This window comes from Stenella coeruleoalba (genome assembly GCF_951394435.1).
Source record: "Stenella coeruleoalba genome assembly, chromosome: 3".
Classification (NCBI taxonomy): Eukaryota; Metazoa; Chordata; class Mammalia; order Artiodactyla; family Delphinidae; genus Stenella; species Stenella coeruleoalba.
The window spans coordinates 126,425,337-126,449,618 of record NC_137148.1 but is presented as its reverse complement, the minus strand read 5'-3'; the positions used below and the strand labels follow the sequence as shown (position 1 = coordinate 126,449,618).

The following is a 24,282-nucleotide window of genomic DNA, read 5'->3' as shown; positions in this document are numbered from 1 at the left end:
CTCCCAGTCTAATTATGCAGATAATCCCCCCAAACATAATCCCAGCTATAAAATCTTTCCCAGGTTTCCAACTGCATCCTGAAAGTACCCACCTGAATATCACAAGCACCTCAAACTCAACATGTTAAACCCGATACTCAAGTCATCTCACTTCCAAAATCTGTTCTCCCTCCTGCATTCTATGTCTGTGTAAACTGCACAAATTCACCCACTTACTGAAGTTGATTTGATTGTCCTCTTTCCCTTTCTATTCCTATATTCAATCTGTCCCTAAGACCATAAATTCAGTGGAATCCTCTTACTGAGTTTAATAGGTGCTCTTTAAAGAAAGACTTCAGACATGCTCATTCTAGCACTTTATTGGAAATTAGTTAGGTACATCAATGAAATCAGATCAACCTAAAAGCATCATTTTCACACAATAATATCCCGATAATCTGTGCTATCTTCTTACATAATTTAACAAATCCCCAGAAGCTTCTTATTTCGGTCAAAGAGCTTGAGTGGTCCAGAAATCTCTCTATACATATAAATATAAATTGTAGCATTTAAAATAAACATCATTGTTTGAGTTAGTTCCAAAGGTGCTGGGAACATTTCGTACCTTGGAATGGTTGCAGTGCTGATGGGAGGGGATGAAGGGAGTACACATTATGCGGTGGACCTAATTACAGCAGGGGCTGGGGCGGAGGGGCACACAGGGGACGGGGCGGGCGCTGGGTATCCTGAAAGCTGGCCAGGGAACTCAGCCACCCTGCATCTGCCAACACTGCTTGAGCGTCAAAGCTATAGGACGCTAATGCAGAATGGAGCCCATCACCCCAGCTCCCTTGGCGTTGCCAAGAAATGTCAGAGCCCCTCCAAACTGCAGATTCCGGTGTCCTGGGAAGATCCACCCATCTCCCTCCCCCTGCCATGCTCAATTCCCTCCCAAATTAGACAACTCAAGGGAGTGGCACCTCAAAGGAAAGAACGTTGAGCCACATGCTGTTGGTCCCTTGGAATGATGACGGGGTGCCTTTGCTTGCCTTCATCTTAGGGGCACTGGGGAAGACTGCTCTGCCCCAGTGTCTCCCTCACCACCTTGAAGACCCTCATCAGCAGCTAGGGTCTTTGGTTCTTCAAAGCTTCTCAGCATTCAGCAGTAACACCTGTGTATCTACTCACCAACAGCTTTAACCTCCACTAGGTCATTGGTTCTCACAGCCCCATGAGGTAGGACGGGCAGGAATCATGATCCCCATTTGGAAAATAAGGAGCCTGGAACTCATAGAATTAGGTCCCTTGACCAAACTCACACCACTGGCCAGTGGCAGAATCAAAACCAGAACTCAGGTCTCCTCACATATCGAGCTCCAGTGTCCATGCTCCAAAGTCCCTCCTGCGGCTCTCTGAGAAAGGGAAAGAAGCTGGGGGCAGGGACGCTGTCCTCATCCGTCACCTGCCCCTCTTGGGAGGTTCTCAGACGGCCCCATTGAGGACAGGATGAGTCCGCATGCGATAGATGATGACCGCAGTGGCCGGGCACAGCAACAAGGAGGTCATGATGACAATGGTGGCCAGGATGATGAGGACAATGACCCAGATGTCCAGGATGTGCTTGGGGAGCACGACTTCCATGGGGACCTGGCTGATGGCATCCATGCTGCTTCACTCTGCAACAGGCAGGAAAGAGGAATTCACCATTCTGTACCCCAGGAGTCAGAAGGTAGGTCACTTACCAGCTGCTGTGTATTCGTTAATGTTGCCTGATCAATAATAGTAACGGCCTCATTTACTGTGGGCTTCCTATGTGCCAGGCCCTATCCTAAGCACTTTACGTGTATTAACTCACTTAGTCCTCACTTCAACCACCAACCCTTTGCGGTAGGGACTATTATTGTCATGCTTTTTTATTTCTTGGCCTTTATCTTCAGTTATTTCCATTTTGGAGATGAAGACTCTAAAGCCTTAAAAGATGTAGCTGTAGTTAATTTCCCCAAGGAAGCAAAGCCAGGTGGGTGGGACTCCAGAGTCTTCATGTTTAACTATTAAACTATCATACCACCAGTCTGTTCCCTCATCTGTAAAATGGGAAATTTATTGTTTTTGGTCCCGCACCCCTTCTCCCTTTCTCCTGGTAACAGGTCCTCCTCTTTTCTGAAGAACCTACCCTTTCTGTGTGGTTTAGTTAGGGCACACACCTGAGCACAGGGAAGCACATGTGACCTAGGCTTGGCCATTACAACTCTCCATGGCCTCAATTCAGGAATAGGCAAGTGATCCAGGCTAGGTCAACCAAAGTCCTCCCAGGGATTTTATTCACAAAGTATTGGGAAAGATGATTCTTTCTGCTGGGATTGCTAAACTGAAAGGATATGAGTCTGGAAAGGATGCGCGTGGGGCTGTCTTGCCCACATGTGACAGCATGTCCTAGAGATGGAAAGAGAAGTGGAGTCCTGACAACCTCATTTGAGTACCTGAACCCAGCCAGTCTGACATCATCTGCAACCTCGGACGGCCCAGATATATAAGCGAATAATCCTCTAGTTTTGCTAAAGCCAGTGTCAGTTTGGTTTCTCTCACTTGCAGTTAAAAGAGTTCTGATGGATCAAGATGTAAATCAGCTGTTCCCAAACTTTTTCGATTCACAGCACCTTCAGTAATTTTCTCACAGCACTCTAGGCCAAAAGATATACCTCGCAGTTCCATTTATTACGTAGTTAGGTTCAATTTAATAAACATTTATGTCCTAACAAATGAGTAGCTGTTTGAAAATATAATACACAGAAGTTGAAAGAAAAAATTTGTATTTCACTCTTAGCCAGTTACTTACGGCATGTGTGCGACTGTGAGGCATTGCACAACTTTTCAAACTTTGGAGTCAGATGGGACGATGCCGTGCTCACTTCCTATTCCACATTCATTTGTGTGCTGTGCTTGCAGTATCATGGCAACTGTTAAAAACTCAGCATCACAAAATATAGCATCACCAAAAGGAATGTAGGATGATTAATGTTAGACTGTAAATTATCTTGAACTAGTAGTTTGCACAACGTCTGAGAGTTGTCAAATATCAATATTCCTGTCAAAAATTTTAAAGATCCCACAGCTCCCAGACACACACTTTTCCAATGAGTTCACTGCAGCTCCCCAGGGCTCAGCGCACAACCCGGGAACCACAGGTGCAACGTGTTCCCTGCCCAGAAGTCACAAGGCCGGAATAAACAATCTCCTACAGTTCCTTCTAGATCAAAGATTTATAATTCTGTGATTCAAGGTCCCAGGCAAAATTCCCAATTCCAGTCCTATTTCCTGCTTTTACCTAAATCAATAGCTTTTCCTTTTTAATGCCTTTGGCTCCATGCCCACTGTGGCCTCATTAAGTAATTTTACTGATTACCATACCCAAGGTACAGTCTCCAAGATATGCATACATACTAGGGTGTTTGTTTCTGCTCTGTCTGCTATAGCAACTAACACAACAGGAGTACCCATAAATAGTAGAGTATATCCATATAATGGAACACCAGGCAGCAATTTTCATTCATTTATTTAACAAATATACAGTGCTTGCTACACACCATGCATGGTTCCAAGTGTGTTACAAATATTAACTTATTTAATAGTTATTATCAAAAAGAATGATGATCTGTAGTGAGCTCCAAAATAGTCCTAAGTGGGGAAAAAGATAAAGTGCAGGATAATGTGTATAGGATAACTCCTTTGGTTCAGATTTTGTAGAATTAAGTAGATAGATAGGTGAGGATATATTAAAGTAAAATCATTTATAAGCAGAATCCGAAGAAAATGTTAATAGTGATTACCTTTGGGAGTTGGACTAGGAGTGGGAAAAGTTCCTGCTTTTCATTCTTCATTTTTTTTATACTGTTGAGTTTTATAAACATGAGCATGTCTTACTTTTAATTTTTTTCAAGTCAACCGGTTGATGGAAAAATGGGCTTTTTTGTTTTTGTTTTTTCTTTATTAAAAAAGACTAAATACACACACATACAATTTTCAAGCCAAATAAAATTAAAGTATGAGACTAGATTAGTGGTCACCAAATGCCATATACCGTGCTAAGTGAGAACCACCTATGGACAGTTTAAAAAACGTTGCTTCGAGGTCCCATCACAGACTTACTGAATTAGACTCCAGAGGGGCCTCCCCCACTCCCATGTCCCAGGTGATTTGAATGTGCAGCCAGCTTTGGGAATCCCTGATCCCTAAGGCCTCTACCACTCTTCCTAGCTCCATGATTTGGGAACTGATTCCTCCGTGCTCTGTAGCCAGTCTAAGTCAGGTGCGGGCACATTCTAGGATGGAGGAGAAGCCTCTAGCGAGGCTCTCAGGGCCACAGGATTATAAGGCAGGGGGCCTGCCCCGGAGGAAGAGGCACAGGCTGGCCCTGCCTCAGCCTCAGAAACGTGGTCACTTTCTCCAAGGTCTAAGGCGCAGAAGCGTGAGTCACAGGAGACGCACACTGTTAAAGAGGGACAGGGGTGGGGGAAATCATTCGTTGTGGTCTCCTGATTACATCAATAGCTAGCTTGCCTTGGGCCAAAAAAACCACACAAAAGCCCTTTCCGGTAAACCCATTAACATCAAACAGTCTCTGTAACTCCAAATGCCAGGAACACATAATCTCCCTGGCTGATTTTCATAAGGAAAACCTGTCATTTACGGGAACTCAGGCTTCAGGGCTCATCCACAACCAAAAACCACTGAAGCTAGAACTAGCCTTGTTTCACAGGTGGCAACATTGAAGCCCAAAGGTCTTCCCCCACCTTCAAGCCCACCCGCTTCCAGAATGATCACTCAAAGACATAAATCTGATCAGATCACTGGCCCTAATTAAAACAAAACAGAACAAATCGATGAATAAATGAAACTTTGTCTGTAACCTGTATTCCAGACTGTACCACTATTACTTTTTCACACATGAAATTGTTTAAAACCCAGTCACAAAAACAGATAAAATTGGAGCTCCTCTAGACTGCTGGGGAGTGCTCAGCGAGAGGGGTTTGGGGTCCTATCCAGTAAGCAGAGCTGAACCCTTAGAGGCCCTAAGCCCTAGAGATTAGGGTGCCCACCCCCTTCACATATATAATTCAAACTCAAAGCAATACTAAACCATAACACCAAAATGTACATGTTATAATGAAATTAAAGTCATTTTTTTCTTCTAACTGAAAAGATCTGAGAACATAACTTTTCCCAGTTATTTTTCTGGTGTCCCCACTTAGCACAGCCTGCTCACGTGGTACAGCACAGCTGTTCAGCTGCTCCTTGACCCCTTGGGCTCCTCAGAACACAGATTGAAAGTCACAAGCTGTGATGTTCTCCAAGGGCCCTTCAGGGCTCTAAGGCTGGCCATACATGTGGCCAGGAGTCAGAGGGCACAGGGAGCTCCCTCTCCCTGTTTCAACCGTCTCAGTCCTCCAGCGTGTTCTCTGATGAGCTGTTCCCTCCCATGTAACAGAGGTTCCAGTAACTTCCACCTTTCCCCACTGTGAAAGAAAAGATATTTTCCCCCAAATGAGAACTACACAAACCATACGTTCAGCACCATTAATGGCATGCTAGAAAAATTGGCTTGAGAAAAAGCAGGACTCACTGACTTCTGTTTGACCTCATCTGGCATCTGGGTGACTGGCTCCTTGTGAGGGCATAAAACCGTTTCTTGGTACATCTAATGAATAACTATAGATCAATAAGCTTATTGTTTGCTTTGCAGATATATTACTTGTGATTTCTAATGAATACATCAAGTTGGAATATGGTACAAGCCATTCATGTCACAAATGTAACCTTATCATTGATAAAAATATAATGTTTTTATGACCACGGAAGGTAAACCAGCAGTCAGGCCTAAATTCTTGTTACTTCAAACTGGTATACTTTATCTATTTACCTCGTTAATAAATAATAAACTTTAACATATGTTCGATGTGTTTGTCTAAGAAACTATGTTAAAGTCACCCTGAGCTGACAAACAAAGGAGCCACTGGCTCCATCAGCCACTGACACCATCTAGGCCCTACACCACCTGCGCTGTGACCTGGAGACATCATGGCTCAACTTTAGACCATGAGTTTAAGCAATGGAAAAGTTAAGAATCCCAAAATGACTATTTTGTATCCATTAATAAGACTAAGTGTAAGGGCAAAAAAAGAAAAAATGGTAGTTCCTCCAAAGGAGGAAAACACTGTACCTTCTCCAAAAGTGGGAAATTCATCCCATCTATCAAGTAGTCTGTTTGGTCCAGTCTAGGAAGGAAAGCAGAGGTTCCCTGCTGCCTGCTTCAGAAACATCAAATTTTATTTTGGGGACCATTTTTCTTAAGTAACTGAAAGTTCTTTTACAAAAAAAAAAAAGAATCCTTCCAGTCAGTTCTATCATATGGCAAATTTTCTAGTGCCAACAAAAAAATATACATTTCATAAATTAAAATTTCCTACAAGTCAGGAGTTTTAGAATAACCAAATTCAAAGTGACTAATCTGTGCTATGTATCTACCTTTCAATTATGAGACTCACTCCCCAACAAATAACTTTCACCTCTCTGACAGAGCACTAATAGTTTTTGGTTGAGCACTCTCAGGACTAGTAACTCTGTCTAGGGTGTTCATTCATTCATTCACTTGTTAAGTATTAGCTATATACAAGATACTCTCTTAGAAGTTACTATTATTTACTCAAAAGACGTGACTCTTAATTCCAAGGAGCACAAAGAAGTTAAGTATCCCTCCCCTTAAACACAGAATTACACAAGCCAGCATGTGTTTAACAAATACCAACTGCTAAGGACTGTGCTAGGCCTTGTCCCATACATTAATTTATTTAAACTTCACAGTAATCCTGTGCAGGATATATTATTTTACAGATGTGGAAACTAAATCTGACAGAGGTTAACTGGCTTGTGATCATAAAATTAGTAAACGGGATTCAAACTCAGGTCTCCCGACCCTGTATTCACCACTACGTACAGCTACCTCCAAAGCACCCACATAGACCCAGGAGTATGAACAGGGAGATGCCAGATCCATAGCTCTCTTTTAAGCCCAGGTCAGACTATTACTGTTTTTGGTCAAAGGGCATTCTAGATTTAGAGAATTAAGAAAAGGTATGCACAGAAATAGAGCAAACAATCCTAAAATGTGTATGGAACCAACAAAAGATCCTGAGTTGCAAAGCAATCTGGAGAGAGAACAAAGCTGGAAGCATCATGCTCCCTGATTTCAAACTATATTAAAAAGCCACAGTAATCACAAAAACATGGTATTGGCATAAAAACAAACAGATCAGAGAGCCCAGAACAGAATAGAGAGCCCAGAAATAAGACCACACATATACGGTCAATTAATTTACTACAGAGGGGGCAAGAATACACAATGGGGAAAGGACAGTCTCTTTAACAAATGGCATTGAGAAAACTAGGCAGCCACATGCAAAAGAATGAAATCAGATTACTATCTTACAACATGCATAAAAATTAAACTGGATTAAACACCTGAAACCATAAAACTCCTAGAAGAAAACACAGACAGTAAACTCCTGTACATTTGTCTTGGGAAGGATCCTTCGGATCTGACTCCAAAGGCAAGGGCATCAGAAGCAAAAATAAACAATAAAAAAAACTACATTAAACTAAAAAGCTTCTGCACAGCAAAGGAAACTATCAACAAAATAAAAAGGCAACCTGTTGAATGGGAGAAAATATTTGCAAAGCATATATCCAGTAAGGGGTTAATATTCAAAATATATAAAGAACTCATACAATGCAACGACAACAACAAAAATCTGATTTAAAACATGGGCAGAGGATCTGAATAGACATTTTTCCAAAGAAGACAAACAGGTGGCTAACAGACACATGAAAATATGCTCAACATCACAACTCATCAGGGAAATGCAAATCAAAACCGCAACGAGAGATCACCTCAACCTGTTAGAATGGCTATTACAAAAAAGACAAGAAATAAGCGTGGGCAAGGATGTAGAGAAAAGGGCACCTTTGTACACTGTTGGTGGGAATGTAAATTGGTGCGACCACTATGGAAAACAGTACGGAGCTTCCTCAAAAAATTAAAAATAGAACTACCATATGATCCAGCAATTCCACTTCTGGGTATTTAGCCAAAGAAAACAAAAACACCAATTTGAAAAGATAAATGCAGCCCTATGTTCATTGCAGCATTATTTTTAATAGCCAAGATATGGAAACAAACTAACTGTCCATCAACGGATGAATGGATAAAGAAGGTGAGGTGTATATACACAATGGAATACTTACTCAGCCATAAAAAGAATGAAATCTTGCCGTTTGTGACAATGTGGATGGACCTTGAGGGTATTATGCTAAGTGAAATAAGCCAGTCAGAGAAAGACAAATACCATTTCATTTCATTTATATGTGAAATATGAACAAACAAATGAACAAACAAAACTAAACTAAACCAAACCAATAGATACAGAGAAGAGATTGGTGGTTGCCAGAGGGAAGAAGCGTCAGAGAGTGGGTAAAATGGGAGCAGAGGGTCAAGAGGTACAAACTTCCAGTTACAAAATAAATAAGTTGTGGGGATGTAATATACCACACAGTAACTATAGTCAAGAGTATTGTATTGCATATTTGAAAAGTGGTAAGAGGATAAATCTTAAAAAACTTCTCATCACAAGAAAAAAAATTTGTAACTTTGGTGACTAGATGGTAACTAGAATTATTGTGATAATTATTTCACAGCATATACAAATTTTGAATCATGTACACCTGAAATTAATATAATGTCATATGCTAATTACACCTCAGTTTAAAAAAAGAGAGATGCAATCTACAAAGATCAGGACTTCCACTTCTGTTAACGACAAACTAGATAATTTCGACCAAACTTCTTACTGAGGACTGGAAAAATTAGGCCCCCCAAAAATCTGCTCAAAGACACTAAGAAGTAGCAAAATAATGAAGAATTACCAGGCTAAGATCTGGAAGAAGACAGAAATTCAGGGAGGTGAGCCTGGCATGTGAAGCAGCATTTCCGTTAGTGGAGGATAGAGGCTAAGCAGTGTTTCTGACAGACTCAAAAGTACAAGACTCCCAAGACAGAGAAAGCAAAACCCCTGCATTTTGAGTTTGGACTTCAAAGAGCACTCTTAGTGCTAAGAGTGAACAAGAAGTATACCAATCCCGGAGACTGCAACCCAGCTTTGAATCTTCACAGTCCCTGAAATTGAATTTTGTTCCAGATCACTAGTACCTTCAGGTCTTTGGCAGAAGCAAACTTACATCCTCTCTAGAGGAGATAACATCACAATTCAAACTTTCATTCAAATTTCAAATTTTTTATTCAAATGTCCAATCATGACCAAAAATAAGCAGCAGTGAAAAAAGGCAAGATGCCTAGAATGGAACCATCAGAAACAACAGACAATAGAAAAAGATTTACAGGGCTTCCCTGGTGGCGCATTGGTTAAGAACCCACCTGGCAATGCAGGGGACACGGGTTCGAGCCCTGGTCCGGGAAGATCCCACATGCCGCAGAGCAACTAAGCCTGTGTGCCACAACTACTGAGCCCTCGTGCCACAACTACTGAAGCCCACATGCCTAGAGCCTGTGCCCTGCAACAAGAGAAGCCACCACAATGAGAAGCCCGTGAACTGCAATGAAGAGTAGCCCCCACTCACCACAACTAGAGAAAGCCCATGCTCAGCAACGAAGACCCAACGCAGCCAAAAAAAAAGATTTACAGGGGCTCCAGATATTGGAGTTGTCAGACAGACACACACTTTAAGTAACCTTGATTACTATGTTTGAGGACAAAATAAAACAAGATTGAAAATTTTCACAGAGAACTGGAAACTATAAGAAAGAACACAACAGATTTTTGAAAAGAACCAAATAGAAATTCTGGAACTGAAGAATATAGTTAATTGAAAGAAAAAAACCTCAATGAACGGACTTAACAGCAAATGAAGCATAGCTGAAAAAAGAATTAGTGAAGTGGAGGATCAGAGAGAAAATATAATGATGCAGACAAATAAAAGGGTGAAAAATACAGAAAACTGGGTAAGGGGTATAGAGGAAACAGTGACACAATACAACATACACGTAACTGGAGTCCTAGAAAGAGAGAAGAGAGAATGGGGCAGAAACAACATTAGAGAAAGAAAGAACTAAGCTGATGAAAGACATCAATTCACAAAGTAAAGAAGCCCCATGAAGTCCTAGCGAGATAAATAAAATGAAATCCATAGTTAGGTGCATTATAGTAAATCTGCTGAAAGCCAGAGACAAAGAGAAAAAAAGATTATCTTCAAATGAAAACCAGTTAGACTGAGAGCTAACTTCTCAACAGAAACAATGTAATCTAGAAAGCAGAATGATTTCTTTAAAGTGAACAAAAATAACTGAAAAGTATTAAGATGAAATAAAATTTCGGATAAAAATACAGGATTTAAATATTCAATAACAGTAAATAAATAGCAGAAGAAACAGAATTAAAGTGTTCTGATTTTCTGGCATTGTCTGGGAAAGGGCAAGATAACCAAATAACATTGGACTTTGTTAAATTAAGGATGTATATTGTAATCTCTAGGGTAGCCATTTAAAAGTAGCAAAAGGGTACATGATTTTCAGAGAAAACAAGAAAAAGGGGGGGAAAAACAGAACAGGTGGGACAAATAGAAAGCACATAAAAAGATAGTAAATTTAAACCCAAACTAACAGAAACTATCAGAGCATATAAAAATATAATTTTTTTTTTTACAAGAGATACATGGGGATTCAGAAATTTTGAAAGTAAATGGAAACAAAAGAAATACCATCTATCACAAATTTTGGAAGCTAGTAGAGCTATCTTATCATCGGAAAACGTAGACTTTTAGGCAAAAAGTATAACTAGAGATGTCAAAAGATAAAATGATTTTTAATTTTAATATACCTAATCTCAGAATTATAAGGAGAAATGGACAAATCTACAATTATAGTGGGAGAGTTCAACACATCTCTCTCAAATACTGACGGAACAAAAAGATTTTAGAAATCACCTAAGGACACAGAAAACTTCTTAAATTAGTAGTTTTCTACAATATATAATTTCAAGTAGAAAAACTAATTTAAAATTAAAAGTTAACATTTAGATTATTTCCTCTATGAATAACTATATATTCATTAATGGTATTGGAAGAGAATAACTTGGAGAGTAATTACATTAGAATAAAGGGAAGCATAACGTATTGCATTCAAAAAGCAAGTTCAAAGCAGAGTAGTTTTAGTGTAGGAACAAGTAAGTTTTAGAACTTATTTCATACATTAAGTCATTTGACCTGACTCAGAAAATAGAGAGCTGGCTCTAGTATGCTCCAGTTACAACTGTAAATAGGCTATTTCTGTAAAGCAATGACAGTAAGCAGAAGTCTAAGGTGGCTCCCATAATCTCCGTTCCCTGGTGTTACCCTGTGATTAGGTTAGGTCAGTAACAAGGGTGAAGGGATTTTGCGGATGTAATTAAGGTTCTAGAATTGCTTACTTTAAAGTAATGGAAAAGATTACCCTGGGTGGGTCTGACTTAATCAGGTAGAAGTCCTTTAAAAGAGGGCTGAAGCTTTCCCTAGGTCAAAGATACTCTTCTGCTGGCCTTGAGTTGCAAGAAACAAATCTACCCACAACCTGAAAGAGCTTGCAGGCAGATTCTGCCCTAATGGATCCCCCAGATGACAATGAGGTCTGGCTGACACCTTGACTGAAGCTCTGTAAGGACCTAGCTAAATTGTGCTTGCAATCCTGACCCAAGGAAACTGTGAGATTCTGAATGTATGTTTTAAGCCACAAAATTGTGGTAATTTGTTATGGTAGCAATAGAAAACTAATACAGCAATACTGTATCCTACTGGGTTTGTTCCGTGGAGGTGAAACTTCTACAAAGTAATGGTATTCTAGAAATCTACACAGAATTTAGACACTATCTAGTTTAAACCACATAATCTACCTTCCATTTTACAGATGAAGCACATGACTTGCCCAGGGTCACATAGCAAGTTAATGGCAGGACCCAGGGGAGAACTCAGGCCTCCTGATTCTCAGTGCTCTTTTCAATTCCATCACTATCCTGTTTGAGATGGGAGCTGGGAGAAGACGGTGGGGCATCGGGTTGGAGAGAGCAGTGATAGAGAATAAACTAATATAATGAATGAGACCCAGCCAGGCTTCTTTTTTTTTTGTATTGAAGTATAGTTGATTACATTAACATTAACAATGTTAACAATGTTGTGTTAATTTCTGCTATAGAGCAAAGTGATTGTTATACATATATATATTCTTTCTTAAAATATTCTTTTCCATTATGGTTTATCATAGGATACTGAATATAGTTCTCTGTGCTATACAGTAGGGCCTTGTTGTTTATTCATTTCATGTATAATAGCTTATATCTGCTAACCCTAACCTCCCTCCCCCAATCCCCTCCCCCTTGGCAACCACAAGTCTGATTTCTATGTCCATGGTCTGTTTCATTTGTGTCATATTTTAGATTCCACATATAAGTGATATCATATAGTATTTGTCTTTCTCTTTCTGACTTACTTCACCTAGTATGATAATCTCTAGTTGCATCCATGTTGCTGCAAATGGCATTATTTCATTCTTTTTTATGGCTGAGTAGTATTCCATTGTATATATGTACCACATTTTCTTTATTCATTCATCGTCAGTGGACATTTAGGTTGTTTCCCTGTCTTCACTATTGTGAATAGTGCTGCTATGAACAGAGGGGTGCGTGTATCTTTTGGGATTAAAGTTTTATGCGGATATATGCCCAGGAGTGGGATTGCTGGATCATATGGTAATTCTATTTTTAGTTTTCTGAGGAACCTCCATACTGCTTTCCATAGTGGCTGGTACAGGCTTCTCGACTGTACCTTTTTTACTACATAAAAACCTAAGGGGACCTTTAGGCCCAGAGCCCTAAACAATTTCCCCAAAGGTGAGGCAGGGAGATAGTTTTCCAGGACCACACACACACAAACACACACACACCAAAAGCAAAGCAAAGCAGTGTCCTGTCAGAAGCACTCATGGATATAGTTCCAGCGTTTGTATTTCATCCCTTTGACTTAAGGTCCAAATGCAGATCAACCCAGTGAGGAACGTAATGACTAAGCCTTGTAACTTATTTATTCCTCACCTTGGGTAAGAACATCAGAGAAGACAGGGAGAGACAATGGAATCCTACTTGTAGTGGGAGATTCCACCAAAATGGAAAAAAAAAAAAAAGCCAACATGCATAGAGGACGAAAGACTAGGAGAGGAATGGACTTTGCCTGGGTTCCAGCTCTGCCCCAGCACTGATTTTACCCAACACAGCTCCGTTCTCCTCACAGAATGCCTTCCCTCTCTACTCAGTGGTATAGGTACTGAATAAACATTTCTTAAGTCAGCAAAGCCCCAAGCTCCTGTAATCTGGTAAGGTGATGGAAGCTCTTAGAGTAGAGAGAATACTTGGAAACAGCAGGGAATTAGCTCCTAAACACTCAGACTGCAGAGTAGTGTTAGAAGCCCAGTCTTAGAGGCCAGTCGGCTTGGATTTAAATGTGGCTGTACCACTTTCTAGCTCACCTACCTTGTATAAGTTACTTTAACTTCCTAATGCTTCCATTTACTCAGCTGAAAACAAAAACAAAAATGGGAAAGTAATAGTATCTGCCTTGTAGGGTTAGGAGAACTCCATGAGATAATCACATATAGTACTTAGCAGTGTTCTGACAAACAGTAAGCACTCTACAAATGTTCGTCCTATGATTAATAATTCCTGACCATAGGGACTCTCTGCAAATATCCACCCCTTTGGCTAGAGTTTGTTAGCATCCCTAACTTGGACTGTGTCTTCGCTTTATCAACAAAGAAGATAGATGCTTAATCCATATTAACAATTTTTTTTAAGGGAACGCTATTTATTATTTTATTTTATTTATTTTTTGGCTGTGTTGCGTGTTCGTTTCTGTGCGAGGGCTATCTCTAGTTGCGGCGAGCGGGGGCCACTTTTCATCGCGGTGCGCGGGCCTCTCACTGTTGCGGCCTCTCGTTGCAGAGCACAAGCTCCAGACGCACAGGCTCAGTAGTTGTGGCTCACGGACCTAGTTGCTCCGCGGTATGTGGAATCTTCCCAGACCAGGGCTCGAACCCGTGTCCCCTGCATTGGCAGGCAGATTCTCAACCACTGCGCCACCAAGGAAGCCCAGCAATTTTTTTTAATCAACCAGCAGCAGCACTGGTTAAGCTGACCTATTTCTCCAGTCCAAGTAGAGTAGCAATTCATTCTAATTCAGTAAACATTTATGGCACTGTGATTAACACCGGGGAGTGGGTGTGGAGATAGAGAGAAAAACAGTGTTTTCCCTTAGGAGGCAGAGAGAAATACAGTGTTTTCCCTTAGGAGGCTCAGGCTCTTCTGGAGGAAAAGACATGAATTACAATACAAGGCAGAAAAGTGGACTAAAGGTACAAACTACATGCTATCTCCAAGGAGGAAAGAAGTAGAGTACTTGACTTGAATCCTGCTTTCCACCCTTAGAAGTATGACTTTGGACAAGTTATTTAAAAACGCTAAACCTGTCTTCTCATCTTTAAAATAGGGACACTAAAAGCACTGCACTGCAATATCCTATTGCGAGGATAAAGTGAGATAATATGTATGGAGTCCTGGAAAATAACAGATGCTCAAAAAAATATTAATCCTCATGCCTTCATTTTTGTCTAAGTAAAATTGAAGGCAAAAAAGGGGGCTTTTGATATGGACTTTGAAGATAAGTAGGAGTTCAAAAGAAAGAAATATGGGGAAAGGCAAGATCAGTAGAATAAACATCATCAACAAAGCCCAGAGCTGATGAGATACTTGGTGTGTTGGGAGCACATATAGTCCTGGTGGCTTGGGCAAGAAACTTAACCTTTTAAAGCTCCAGTTTCATTTGTAAAATGGGAATAATAATAACTATTAATAGTAACTTCTTCATAGGGATGCCATGGAAGTTGAATGAGATAATACACATAAAGCACTTGGACAATGCCTGGTACACAGTAAGGGCTTCATAAATGTTAAACTGAGCTAGTGAACACAGCTCCCAAACTCACACAAAGTTCAGAGCCTCCACCATTAGTTTGGGCACCATGACTGCTCTGCGACTGATCTAGGAAACTGTAGTGATAGTTTCATAAACAAACAGCCGTTGATGTCTGTCCCAGCTTTGACCTTCCACCAGAAATGCACACTCTCCACATCTGAACTGCAGCTAACAGTTAACTTTTGAGAGACTGCCAGTGGTTATCCAACCAGTTTTACCACCAAGGAGTTCTCCAAGGAAGAATGCAATAAAAGAAATGACTTCCTGATGGCAGGCAAACTTAATTATGCCAGAGTGGGAGAAAAGGCAGATAGAGGCAGGTGGCTTCCTGCAGGTGTGGCCTTAATCCGGCACTGCCAGAGCTCTGAGCAGACAGTGCTGATGATTCCTTTCCACTAGACACGGAGGCCAGGGAGGAGGCAGCTAGAACCAGCTCTGAGTCACTTGGGCTGGAGGCATCTCTTGAAGCAGCTTGCAGAATGTGAACAATGAGGTAATGGTTCACAGGGGAGTAGACTAGGGGGTTTACCAGCAAGGCCCAGTTTATAGCACCTCTTCGTAAGGCTCTACCCTCTGAAAGAGCGGGTGAGATTGTCAGAAAAGAATGGAGCATTTAGGCCAGACAGAGAGGGCAACTCATGTACCAAGAAGGGACCCCACTGGCCACCTAGTAGCCTGGGGTACCTAGTGACCTGTGTCCCAAGCGCTGTTCCATTTCAAGACCTTTGCGCTTGCTCTTCCCTCTTCTTAAAATGCTCTTGCCGCCGGATCTCTTCAATATCCAGTGTCTCAGTGGCCATGATCTCAACTTAAATGCCACCTTTTTGGAAAAGCCTTTCCAGACCCACCCTATTAAATTACCATCTTATCCACCAGCCATCCTCTATCTCATACCTTGTTTTATTTTCTTCATAGACTTTTCACAGCCTGAAACTAGCCTGTTTGTTTGCTTGTTTGTTTTTATTGGCCATCTTTGCCCACTCAATGTATAGTGCAAGTCCTAGGAGAGTAGATGCATCATCTCTTGTTCTCTGCTGTTCACTTAGTACCCATCACAGGCTCTGCTCTGGGACACAGTAGTGCCCAATGAATGTGAGATTGACAAAGAAATGAATATGGACAGACGGGGAACTTTAGATTTGAGCTTAACTCCTAGAACTTAGTTAGTGGGGGAGGTCCAGAAAGGATCCTCATCCCTGTAGAAGTTCAATGACCTTGAAGTCAGAACCTTATCTCTTTTTTTTTTTTTTTTTTTGCGGTACGCGGGCCTCTCACTGTTGTGGCCTCTCCCGTTGCAGAGCACAGGCTCCGGACGCGCAGGCTCAGCGGCCATGGCTCACGGGCCCAGCCGCTCCGCGGCATGTGGGATCCTCCCGGACCGGGGCACGAACCCACGCCCCCTGCATCGGCAGGCGGACTCTCAACCACTGCGCCACCAGGGAAGCCCCCAGAACCTTATCTCTTGAATAGAGTAACACCTTCTGACTTGATCTCTGTACACTGAGGAAGGATTATGGGGCCTCTTTATTTCCCAGTCCACCTTGTACGTGCAAGGCAGAGGAGCACTGGCCTTTCAGAATAATGTCCTCTAGGCTTCCCACCTACTGACTTGCTTGGGCTGGTGAGTCAAATTCAGGTTTTGATTCCCTGTGTTCAGGGGCTGGGCATTGAGGTGGATGTGTAGGGGTTGGGGGGTTACTGCCCGGAGTATGGCCTTTTCTCTCTCTGTTCTCCAAAGAGGACAGAGAGGCTGATAAAAGGGAAGGGGATTTCTCACGACAAGTCCAATGTGAGAAGGCCATCCCAGCTTCACATTTACTCTTGGAAACAGTGTTATGTAATAGTTAGCCTCAATTATTTACCAACTCAGCAAGGAGTCCATTTCACCAGGGACCTTTGTTCCAAAGAAAGGGGCCAGTGGAAGGACACACAACTATGAAAAATGTGAAATAAAGCAAATCAGAGGACTTTCTCCAATGACCCGAGGTCCCTGAGGAGCACTCTGTTCTCATTTAACCCCAGTTGGCTTCTATCTCCTCCAAAATTCTTAACAGTCTAAAGACTTGTTCCCTGACTGAGTTTCTATCTGCTCTCTGTGGCTGGAAAAATGGAAAAACACCAGGATATTTCAAAGAGATCAGAAAGCAGCCAGAGCTGTTCAAGACTGCACGTACCATCTGACCCGGCCAATAACAGAGTCTTAGAAACCAACAGGGAGCCAGCAGAGGAGAAACCCGGGCCAAATCCACAGCATCCTGTTTAAGCCTCTACCATCCATCATTGTTATTTGCCAGTGACTAAGTGCCTGCTGCTGCTGGGCTGACAAAGGAGACCTCCATGAGATCGGCTCTCGGGGGGCTGGGGGGTGGAGGGGTGTCAGTGATAGAGCTGCAAGGGCACCACAGTGGTGCGAACCCCCTGCCGAGATGTGTGATCCAGAACAAGTCCCTCTGCTGAAGTGGACCTTGCTGTGTATGGTAGGTAGAATAATGACCCCTCAAAGATGTGCATATCCCGGTCCTCAAACCTTAAATATGAACAAGGAAGCATGGCTCAGAGGGAGGAGTCAGGGGGAGAGGCAAAGGGACTCTGCAGCTGTGATTAAAGTTAAGGACTTTGAGATGGGGAGAGTATCCTGGATTACCCAGGTGAACCCAGTCTAATCACATGCGTCCTTAAAAGTGAAGCGGAAGGCAGCAGAGTCAGAGAAAGGACCTGACTGGCTGTTACTTACTCTGAAGATGGAGGAAGGGGGCTATGCGCCAAGGAATGCAGTGGCCTGAGAAGCAGGGAATGGCCGGCCCTCAGCTTGCAGCCAGCAAGAAAACAGTGACCTTAGTCCTACAACCACAGGAACTGAGTTCTGCCAGCAACTCAGATAAGCAGGGAACCAAGTCTCCCCTAAAGACTCCAGAAAGAAACGCAGGCTGAGGAGGCCTCGACTTATTCTAGGTAGATCCATGCCAGATGTATGATTGCTAGAACTGTAATACAATATATTTGAAGCCATTAAATTTGCGGTAATTTGTTACAGCATTAGAAAACGAATGCAGGGTGTGATCCTCAGTAAGTCCCTCTTTCAAAGTGAGCTTCAGTTTCCTGTAGGTCAATAGGAGAGGATGGACAAGGTGACCCCCCTAAGGGGCCAGCTCTCAAAGACTGACTCTGCTCCCCGGAGAGCTCCGCCCCAGGTCAAGATGGTGTGTTGGGGTGAAAACCATTAAAGAAAACATAGAGAAGAGTGAGGGAAAAAGAAGATTAATCTTTAAAAAGCCCCAGGGTGTTTCCTAAGATGCCACCCGGGGCACTCAAAAAGAAAGGTCTCCTGTTTTGCCCCTCGTTACTTCCTTGACCATACATATCCCAGAGGAACGAAGTGGGAAGTCTGAGAGGGCTAGACAGACGCTTCACAATCAGTCCGTAGAGGCTGTCCAGAGCACCGTGTTAAGAAGGATTCTCCTGCCCCGTGGAGGTTTGTTGAAAAGTCCTGGGTATCAGTGTCAGCCTGGGGCAGGGAATTAGGAGGAGTGATGTGTGTGACAGATATGTGTCGTCATTAATTGAAACTGATTTGGGGAACCCAGTTGTCTTCTCTGTCTTTCCTTCCTCCTCCATTTCTTTTCCCCTGGTCCTATGTAGTGGGTTACGAGCAATTCACATGCCCAATCAGCCAACCAGGGTCCAAATCAACAAAATAAGGAAGCTGTATCTACACACAACTAAGTAGTTTAAAGTCACACAATTTAGTCCCTGAATCTGTTCTGCTGTTGTTTAATGTGCCAGGCAATTATAATTCTGACCTGTTGCCCTTCCTTAGTTAAGGCTAAGAGTTGCCCTAACTCTTAGCCTTTACTCCCAGATGTACACCACTCTCACTTGAGGTTCACTGTCTGTTTCCCTAGTGAGTTGGAAGGGTACTAGGGTCCGCAGTGATTCACTAGTCCAGTGGCTGTCAAATTCTCACTTAACCCCCCCAGGTCACCCTGTGGGTAAATGGCAGAGGCAAGATCTGAATTCAGATCCCCCCAACTGCAATGAGCTTCAGAGCACGGGCCCTGGAGCCAAACTGCCTGGGTTCAAATTGCAGCTCTGCCACTTACTTCCTGTGTGATCATGCGTGAGTTACTCTCTCTGGATCTCACTCTCCTCATCTATAAAATGGATGCAGTGATGGTCCCTACCTCATAGGATTATGGTAAATATCATAGCATTATGTAAAATGCTTAAAATAATGCCTGGCTAATAGCAAGCACTCAATAAATGTCAAGTATGATTATTATTACATTATTCAGCTTACCTGGCCAATCAGGGAGGGGGTCAGCAATGTGTGGTAATACCAACATTTACTCTTATAAACTGTGAGTGCGAGTACACGTGTGTCTTTGATACCACTGCCAATAGTGGTAGTGTAAGACAATCAAGATAAAGATCCTCTTTCCTTGGAAATATTTCCTGTGTTTTTATGCTTTAATCCATGGAGAAGAAACAGAAGCATTTTTCTTTTTCTTTTTTTTTTTCGCACTTCATGTATTTATTTGGAACTTTGTACATGTCTCACTAAAGCATTCTAATATTTCGTTAGAGTGTGATAGGCAGTATAGCAGGCACCTCTGTGTAGGGGAACAGAACATCTATTACAAATATACCGTGTTTCACTGAGCTTTCCCCTGGAAGAGCAGACTCTACACTTTCTGGCGGCATTTTTTTTTTTTTTAAGTCCTGTAGGTATTATTTCCTCTAGAATATGTTCTTTTATTTTACCTGATAGTCGACAAGGTGGATCTTTGCGGGGGCCTCTTTTAGAAACGCCACAAGAAGGACCAGGTGCACCACTACATTCACCAGAATGGTCACTTACCCACTCTCTAGCTACTGCTAACAAAAATTGCTTGTGAGTCATTTTTTTTCTGAGAAGCACTTTTCTTTAAAAAAAAGGATCAGAATATGGCTGGGAAAGCATCTGAGGCTGTAACTACCTCTTTACCCCCTTGGTCTGGCACCCCTGGGCCCAATATGTGACCCAACCACACTTGGTCCCCAGAGTCTCTGATTTATGTCTCAAACACCTCACCAAGGCTCAGTGATTCTCAGGCTGGGCCAGAGAAAGGGAATCCCCAGACATTTTATGGGACGGCGGAGCCCACAGCTCTGACGCTCTGAGAGGTCAGTGTTTGGAAGATCTGATGGGGCATGAGTTATAACCCCCGTGGCAAGATTCATAACCCCGAGACAGCTGGAAACAGGAGGTCTCGGTTGGAGCAGAGAAACGCTTCTTCATGGCTGTTTTTGGTTGTTGTTATGACAGAAGTACATGACGTCCTGAGGCTCAGCTGGGCTGTCTCATATGTGCTCAGAGGATTGCTGAGTGCCCTGAATAACCCCCAAAGCACATCCCCCTTAACCACAGACACCCAACTTTTCCACCTCCCCTTCCTCATTTTATAGGTGGGGGAAGCAAGGTCCAGATAGGGAAACCCCTCAAGGTAACTCAGTGTCTCCTGACTCCCAAGGAAAGGTTCACCCAACCCCCAGCCCCACCCTATTCAAGCATTCACAATCCTTCCGGACTATGGACTATTTACCCACCACACTGGGACCACAGATCATAGCAGATGATCAGGGAATCTTTCATCCTTGAATAAGTGAGCAGCTCTCAACACTACAGCCTAGAGCTTTGAGGGAATCTATAGACAAATGTGAGACTCGAGCTCCCAGGTGCCAACAAGACTAAAACGAGTCAAGAAGAAACAAGTGGAGCTGCATGCATAAGAGCCCAGCCTGGCCACTGAATCCAAAAAACAACCTTGACAGTTGTATGGTTTTTAACGGTTTACATCTCTCTCTCACTCAGCAGGCAGTATCGGGCGCCGGTTCACCAGGCCCTGTGCCAAGCGCTGAGGATGCGAGACAGTCCCTACACTCAAGGAGTGTAGACAGTCCCTACACTCAAGGGGGTTCAGGGGTGCAAGAGAACTGGCAATTGGAACAACCAAGTCCTAAGCGGCAGGAGGAGGGAGCTTGGGAGGAAGGCTTCTCTCTGAGTTACTTTGCACGTTCCCTTTTCATTTGATCTGTATGCAAAGGGTATTTTCTCCATTTCACAGAGAAACTGCTCGTGACAGACCAGGGCTGGAACCCACCACCCCTGACTCCAAACCTCTGGTGCCCTCCACGCAGGACTTTGAGAAAAGTAAGACAGATAGCCTGCTGCTCTGGGTGGTGCAAAGACCCAAACTGCCGGCACAGCGCCCACAGCGGTGCTCAGGCTGGGGAGCTGAGCCCTGACGCCGCGCCTGGAGAGCAGAGGTAGCAGAGCCTGCTGGAGGAGGGGTCGCGCTCCCCAACCCCGGGCAGGAGCAGGGAAACGCGAGAGAGGCCCGTTTCCGGTGGGGTTGGGAGCCCACCCATCCAAGCTCCGGCCTCCGGGGAAGCCCAAGATCGAGCGCCGAAGGTCTTTGGAACTTAGGGGCGGACGGAAGGAGAAAAGAGAAAAGCAAAAGTGATGAAGGGGGAGAAATGTGGAAGAAAAGAGGGCAGTTGGGAGGGCACTGGGGTAGAGGCAGCACGAGAGCCAGAATCCCAGGCACTACACTTAATAACCCCACTCACCCTGGATCCGCACAGCTCCTTTGAAAACCCACGGCCCCCGCCGCTGCTGGATCGTGCCAGGTCTGCGAAAAGTTCCTGGGGTAGAGGCAGCCGGAACGCTTCTCCAGGTCTCCTCGGACGGTACGGGTCCTAGCAGTGGGATGCGACCCCTAGCCCCGGGATCTCGGCCCCGAATGTGCCCCGTAGCTCCAAGCCCCCGGCAGGCGGGAGCGCGCAGCAATGGCCGGGACGCGCGGCTGGGCACGGGGCACGCTCTGCTCGGGTGGCTCTGGAGGCTCTGGAATGCGCGGCCGCCAGGGACCGCCCCCGGAACGCGGGGGCCTCGGCAGCTGCAGCCCGGCTCAACTCCTCCCCCTGCCTCCCCAGCGGGCTGCACAGTAAAGAAGAAACCGAGTCTTGGGGTTCCGAGAGTGCCACTTGTCACGCACTCGCCTTGTGACCTTAGCAATCACTTCTGTCGAGGGTCTCCACTCTCTTGTATTGTAAACAGAGAGAATTGACCTAAAATGTGTCCTCTGTGATACTTTCCAGCTGTAGTCTTACACATGGGAAAGTCTAGCCCTTTGGTTGGAGTTGGCTTTGGAAGGAGGTTTGAATGGAGGAGCAGAACTCAAAGCTCCTCTTTTGCAATGTACTGAGCGTAGGATCCTTAACAAGAGGCTTCACCTCGCTGACTGTTGCAATCTCTGTAAAATGAGGACAGGAACACCTGTCTCCCAGTCGTGTTGTGAGGACAGGGTTGGAGGGCCAGCATGAATGACGTTGCTTGGTTGCCTGCTATAACGTGCCTCTGTGCCTCCTGTTTATTTTGTGGTAACAGTGAAATGGCCCAATCTAGGGCCCAATAGAGCTCAGTGTCTGAGAGGCCTCCCAGGCCCTACCATTTCCCCACCCAGCTTCCACAAGGACAGTGCCAACTCTGCAATCTCCTACACACCTCTGTGATCTACCCAGTGAAGGGGACTCCCAGTCCCATCTCGGCACCTACAATATTTAATTCAGTAGCCCAGCATTCTTCAGTTTTACTATTTTAAAACACAGGAGCTCAGGCCTTGACCATCAGTGCAAACTTGAGGAGTCTTGGAGCCCCGCTGTGTTTCAGTTTCTTCCTTTGCCCAGTAGATATGTACAGTAGGAACCATACTTGCTCAGGACCAAATTTCCTATGGCGTAAGCGCCGGACTTAACCCCTACTCTTTTCTCTGAATCAGGAATGAGGTGAGCAGAAATGATTTCTAAATCATCACTACCAGATGCCAGTTTTTTAGAGGGCAAGCAATGAGGATGAAGGGGACTGACATGAGAAGTTATTTGACGAAAATTCTAGGAATTGTCACTCAACAGCATATTTTAATGAAAAGAGAAGTATGGGATCCTAAAAACAAGTACCACACAATTCTGAGTAGTTTAATACAAAACTATTGACAGGGAAAAATAAAAAGTTAAAGGAGGATAATCTCAACTTAATACAAAATATTCCCTGGTTAGTGGAAGGGGGCAGAGGTTCCTTTGCATGGACAGCTGGTAACTCCATGTGCCCTGTATGAACACTGGCTTCCTTCTTAGAGAATGAAGAGGCCCCGAACAGAGCCAGTTGCAGCCAAGCTTGGTCTGCCTTTCCCATTTGACAGTGTCTCAGTCTCTCTTTCGTAATGATTTGCCCTGGCACCCAAAAGGCAAGCCAGAAGAAGAAATTTGAATATCCTATGGGAGATATCCCACATTAGGTCTGGTGTCTCAGCTGGGCTGATTTTACCAAGACAGCTTTGGAAGGGAAGAATAATGGATGCTGTGTTGGGATAGTAGGAGGGGGAGAATAGCTAATTTCAGCAACAAGCTTTTGTTACAACAAAAATCAGGGGACAACTCACATTTCTCTTTCTTAATCCTCCATTACAAGTGTACCAAAGGGAAAAACAACAGGAACTCAAAGAAATAAGTAATACTTACTGGGAGATTCCACCCTCCTCCCCCCGCATAGTGGGGGGAGTTTGAATAAAAGAAGCTGTAGTCTGATGACATTGGCTTCTATCAAAGCACTGCCTAAAGGTGCCGCCACTAGGATGCAATCCATTTCTGATACCCTCTCTGTGAATCACATCTGTGCAAGAATATTCTTCTTCAGTATATTTTCTTTTGTATATTTTTCACTTGCACATGAGCATTTATTTAGTTGTGAGAAATAATGTGGTATGTTGCGTTAGAAATCAGGAAACCAAAATTCTGAGTCTGTCACTCAGTAGCTAAATGATCATTAATGCCTCAGTTGCCTCGCTTGTAAAGTAGTAAAATGAGACCTATTCCTCCTGTCTGATACAATTATTGAGTATTCATATATTTCTTTATTCAAAACTGTTCATTGAAAGTCTCCTACATGTTCTGGTCACCAAGGAAGGCGAATTCTCTTTCTTTTTTTTTTTTCTTCCTTAAATTTATTTATTTATTTATCTATTTTTGGCTATGTTGGGTCCTTGTTGCTGTGGGCCGGCTTTCTTTAGTTGTGGCAAGTGGGGGCTACTCTTCGTTGCAGTGCGCGGGCTTCTCATTGCAGTGGCTTCACCTGTTGCGGAGCACGGG

At 43.5% G+C, this 24,282-nt stretch overlaps 1 protein-coding gene across 2 annotated transcripts; it reads right to left on the bottom strand.

Annotated features, from left to right (window-relative positions):
• Positions 1 to 350: 350 nt before the first annotated feature.
• On the bottom strand, positions 351 to 21,991 carry SMIM3 (small integral membrane protein 3). Of its 2 annotated transcripts, none has more exons than XM_079916081.1 (2): positions 21,706 to 21,991; positions 351 to 1,655 (listed from the first exon to the last, which is right to left on the bottom strand). In XM_079916081.1, exon 2 carries the CDS (start codon positions 1,642 to 1,644, stop codon positions 1,462 to 1,464), a length of 183 nt encoding a protein of 60 aa, XP_079772207.1. In that variant the 5' UTR covers positions 1,645 to 1,655; positions 21,706 to 21,991; the 3' UTR covers positions 351 to 1,461. The 2 variants fall into 2 exon arrangements, with proteins under 2 accessions (XP_079772207.1, XP_079772208.1); XM_079916082.1 differs by lacking the exon at positions 21,706 to 21,991 and adding an exon at positions 2,816 to 8,493.
• Between the last annotated feature and the right edge of the window lie 2,291 nt (positions 21,992 to 24,282).

What these genes read in the sequence shown, in the direction of transcription:
- SMIM3 (XM_079916081.1), bottom strand. Translation starts at nt 1,644, where the DNA reads ATGGATGCCATCAGCCAGGTCCCCATGGAAGTCGTGCTCCCCAAGCAC.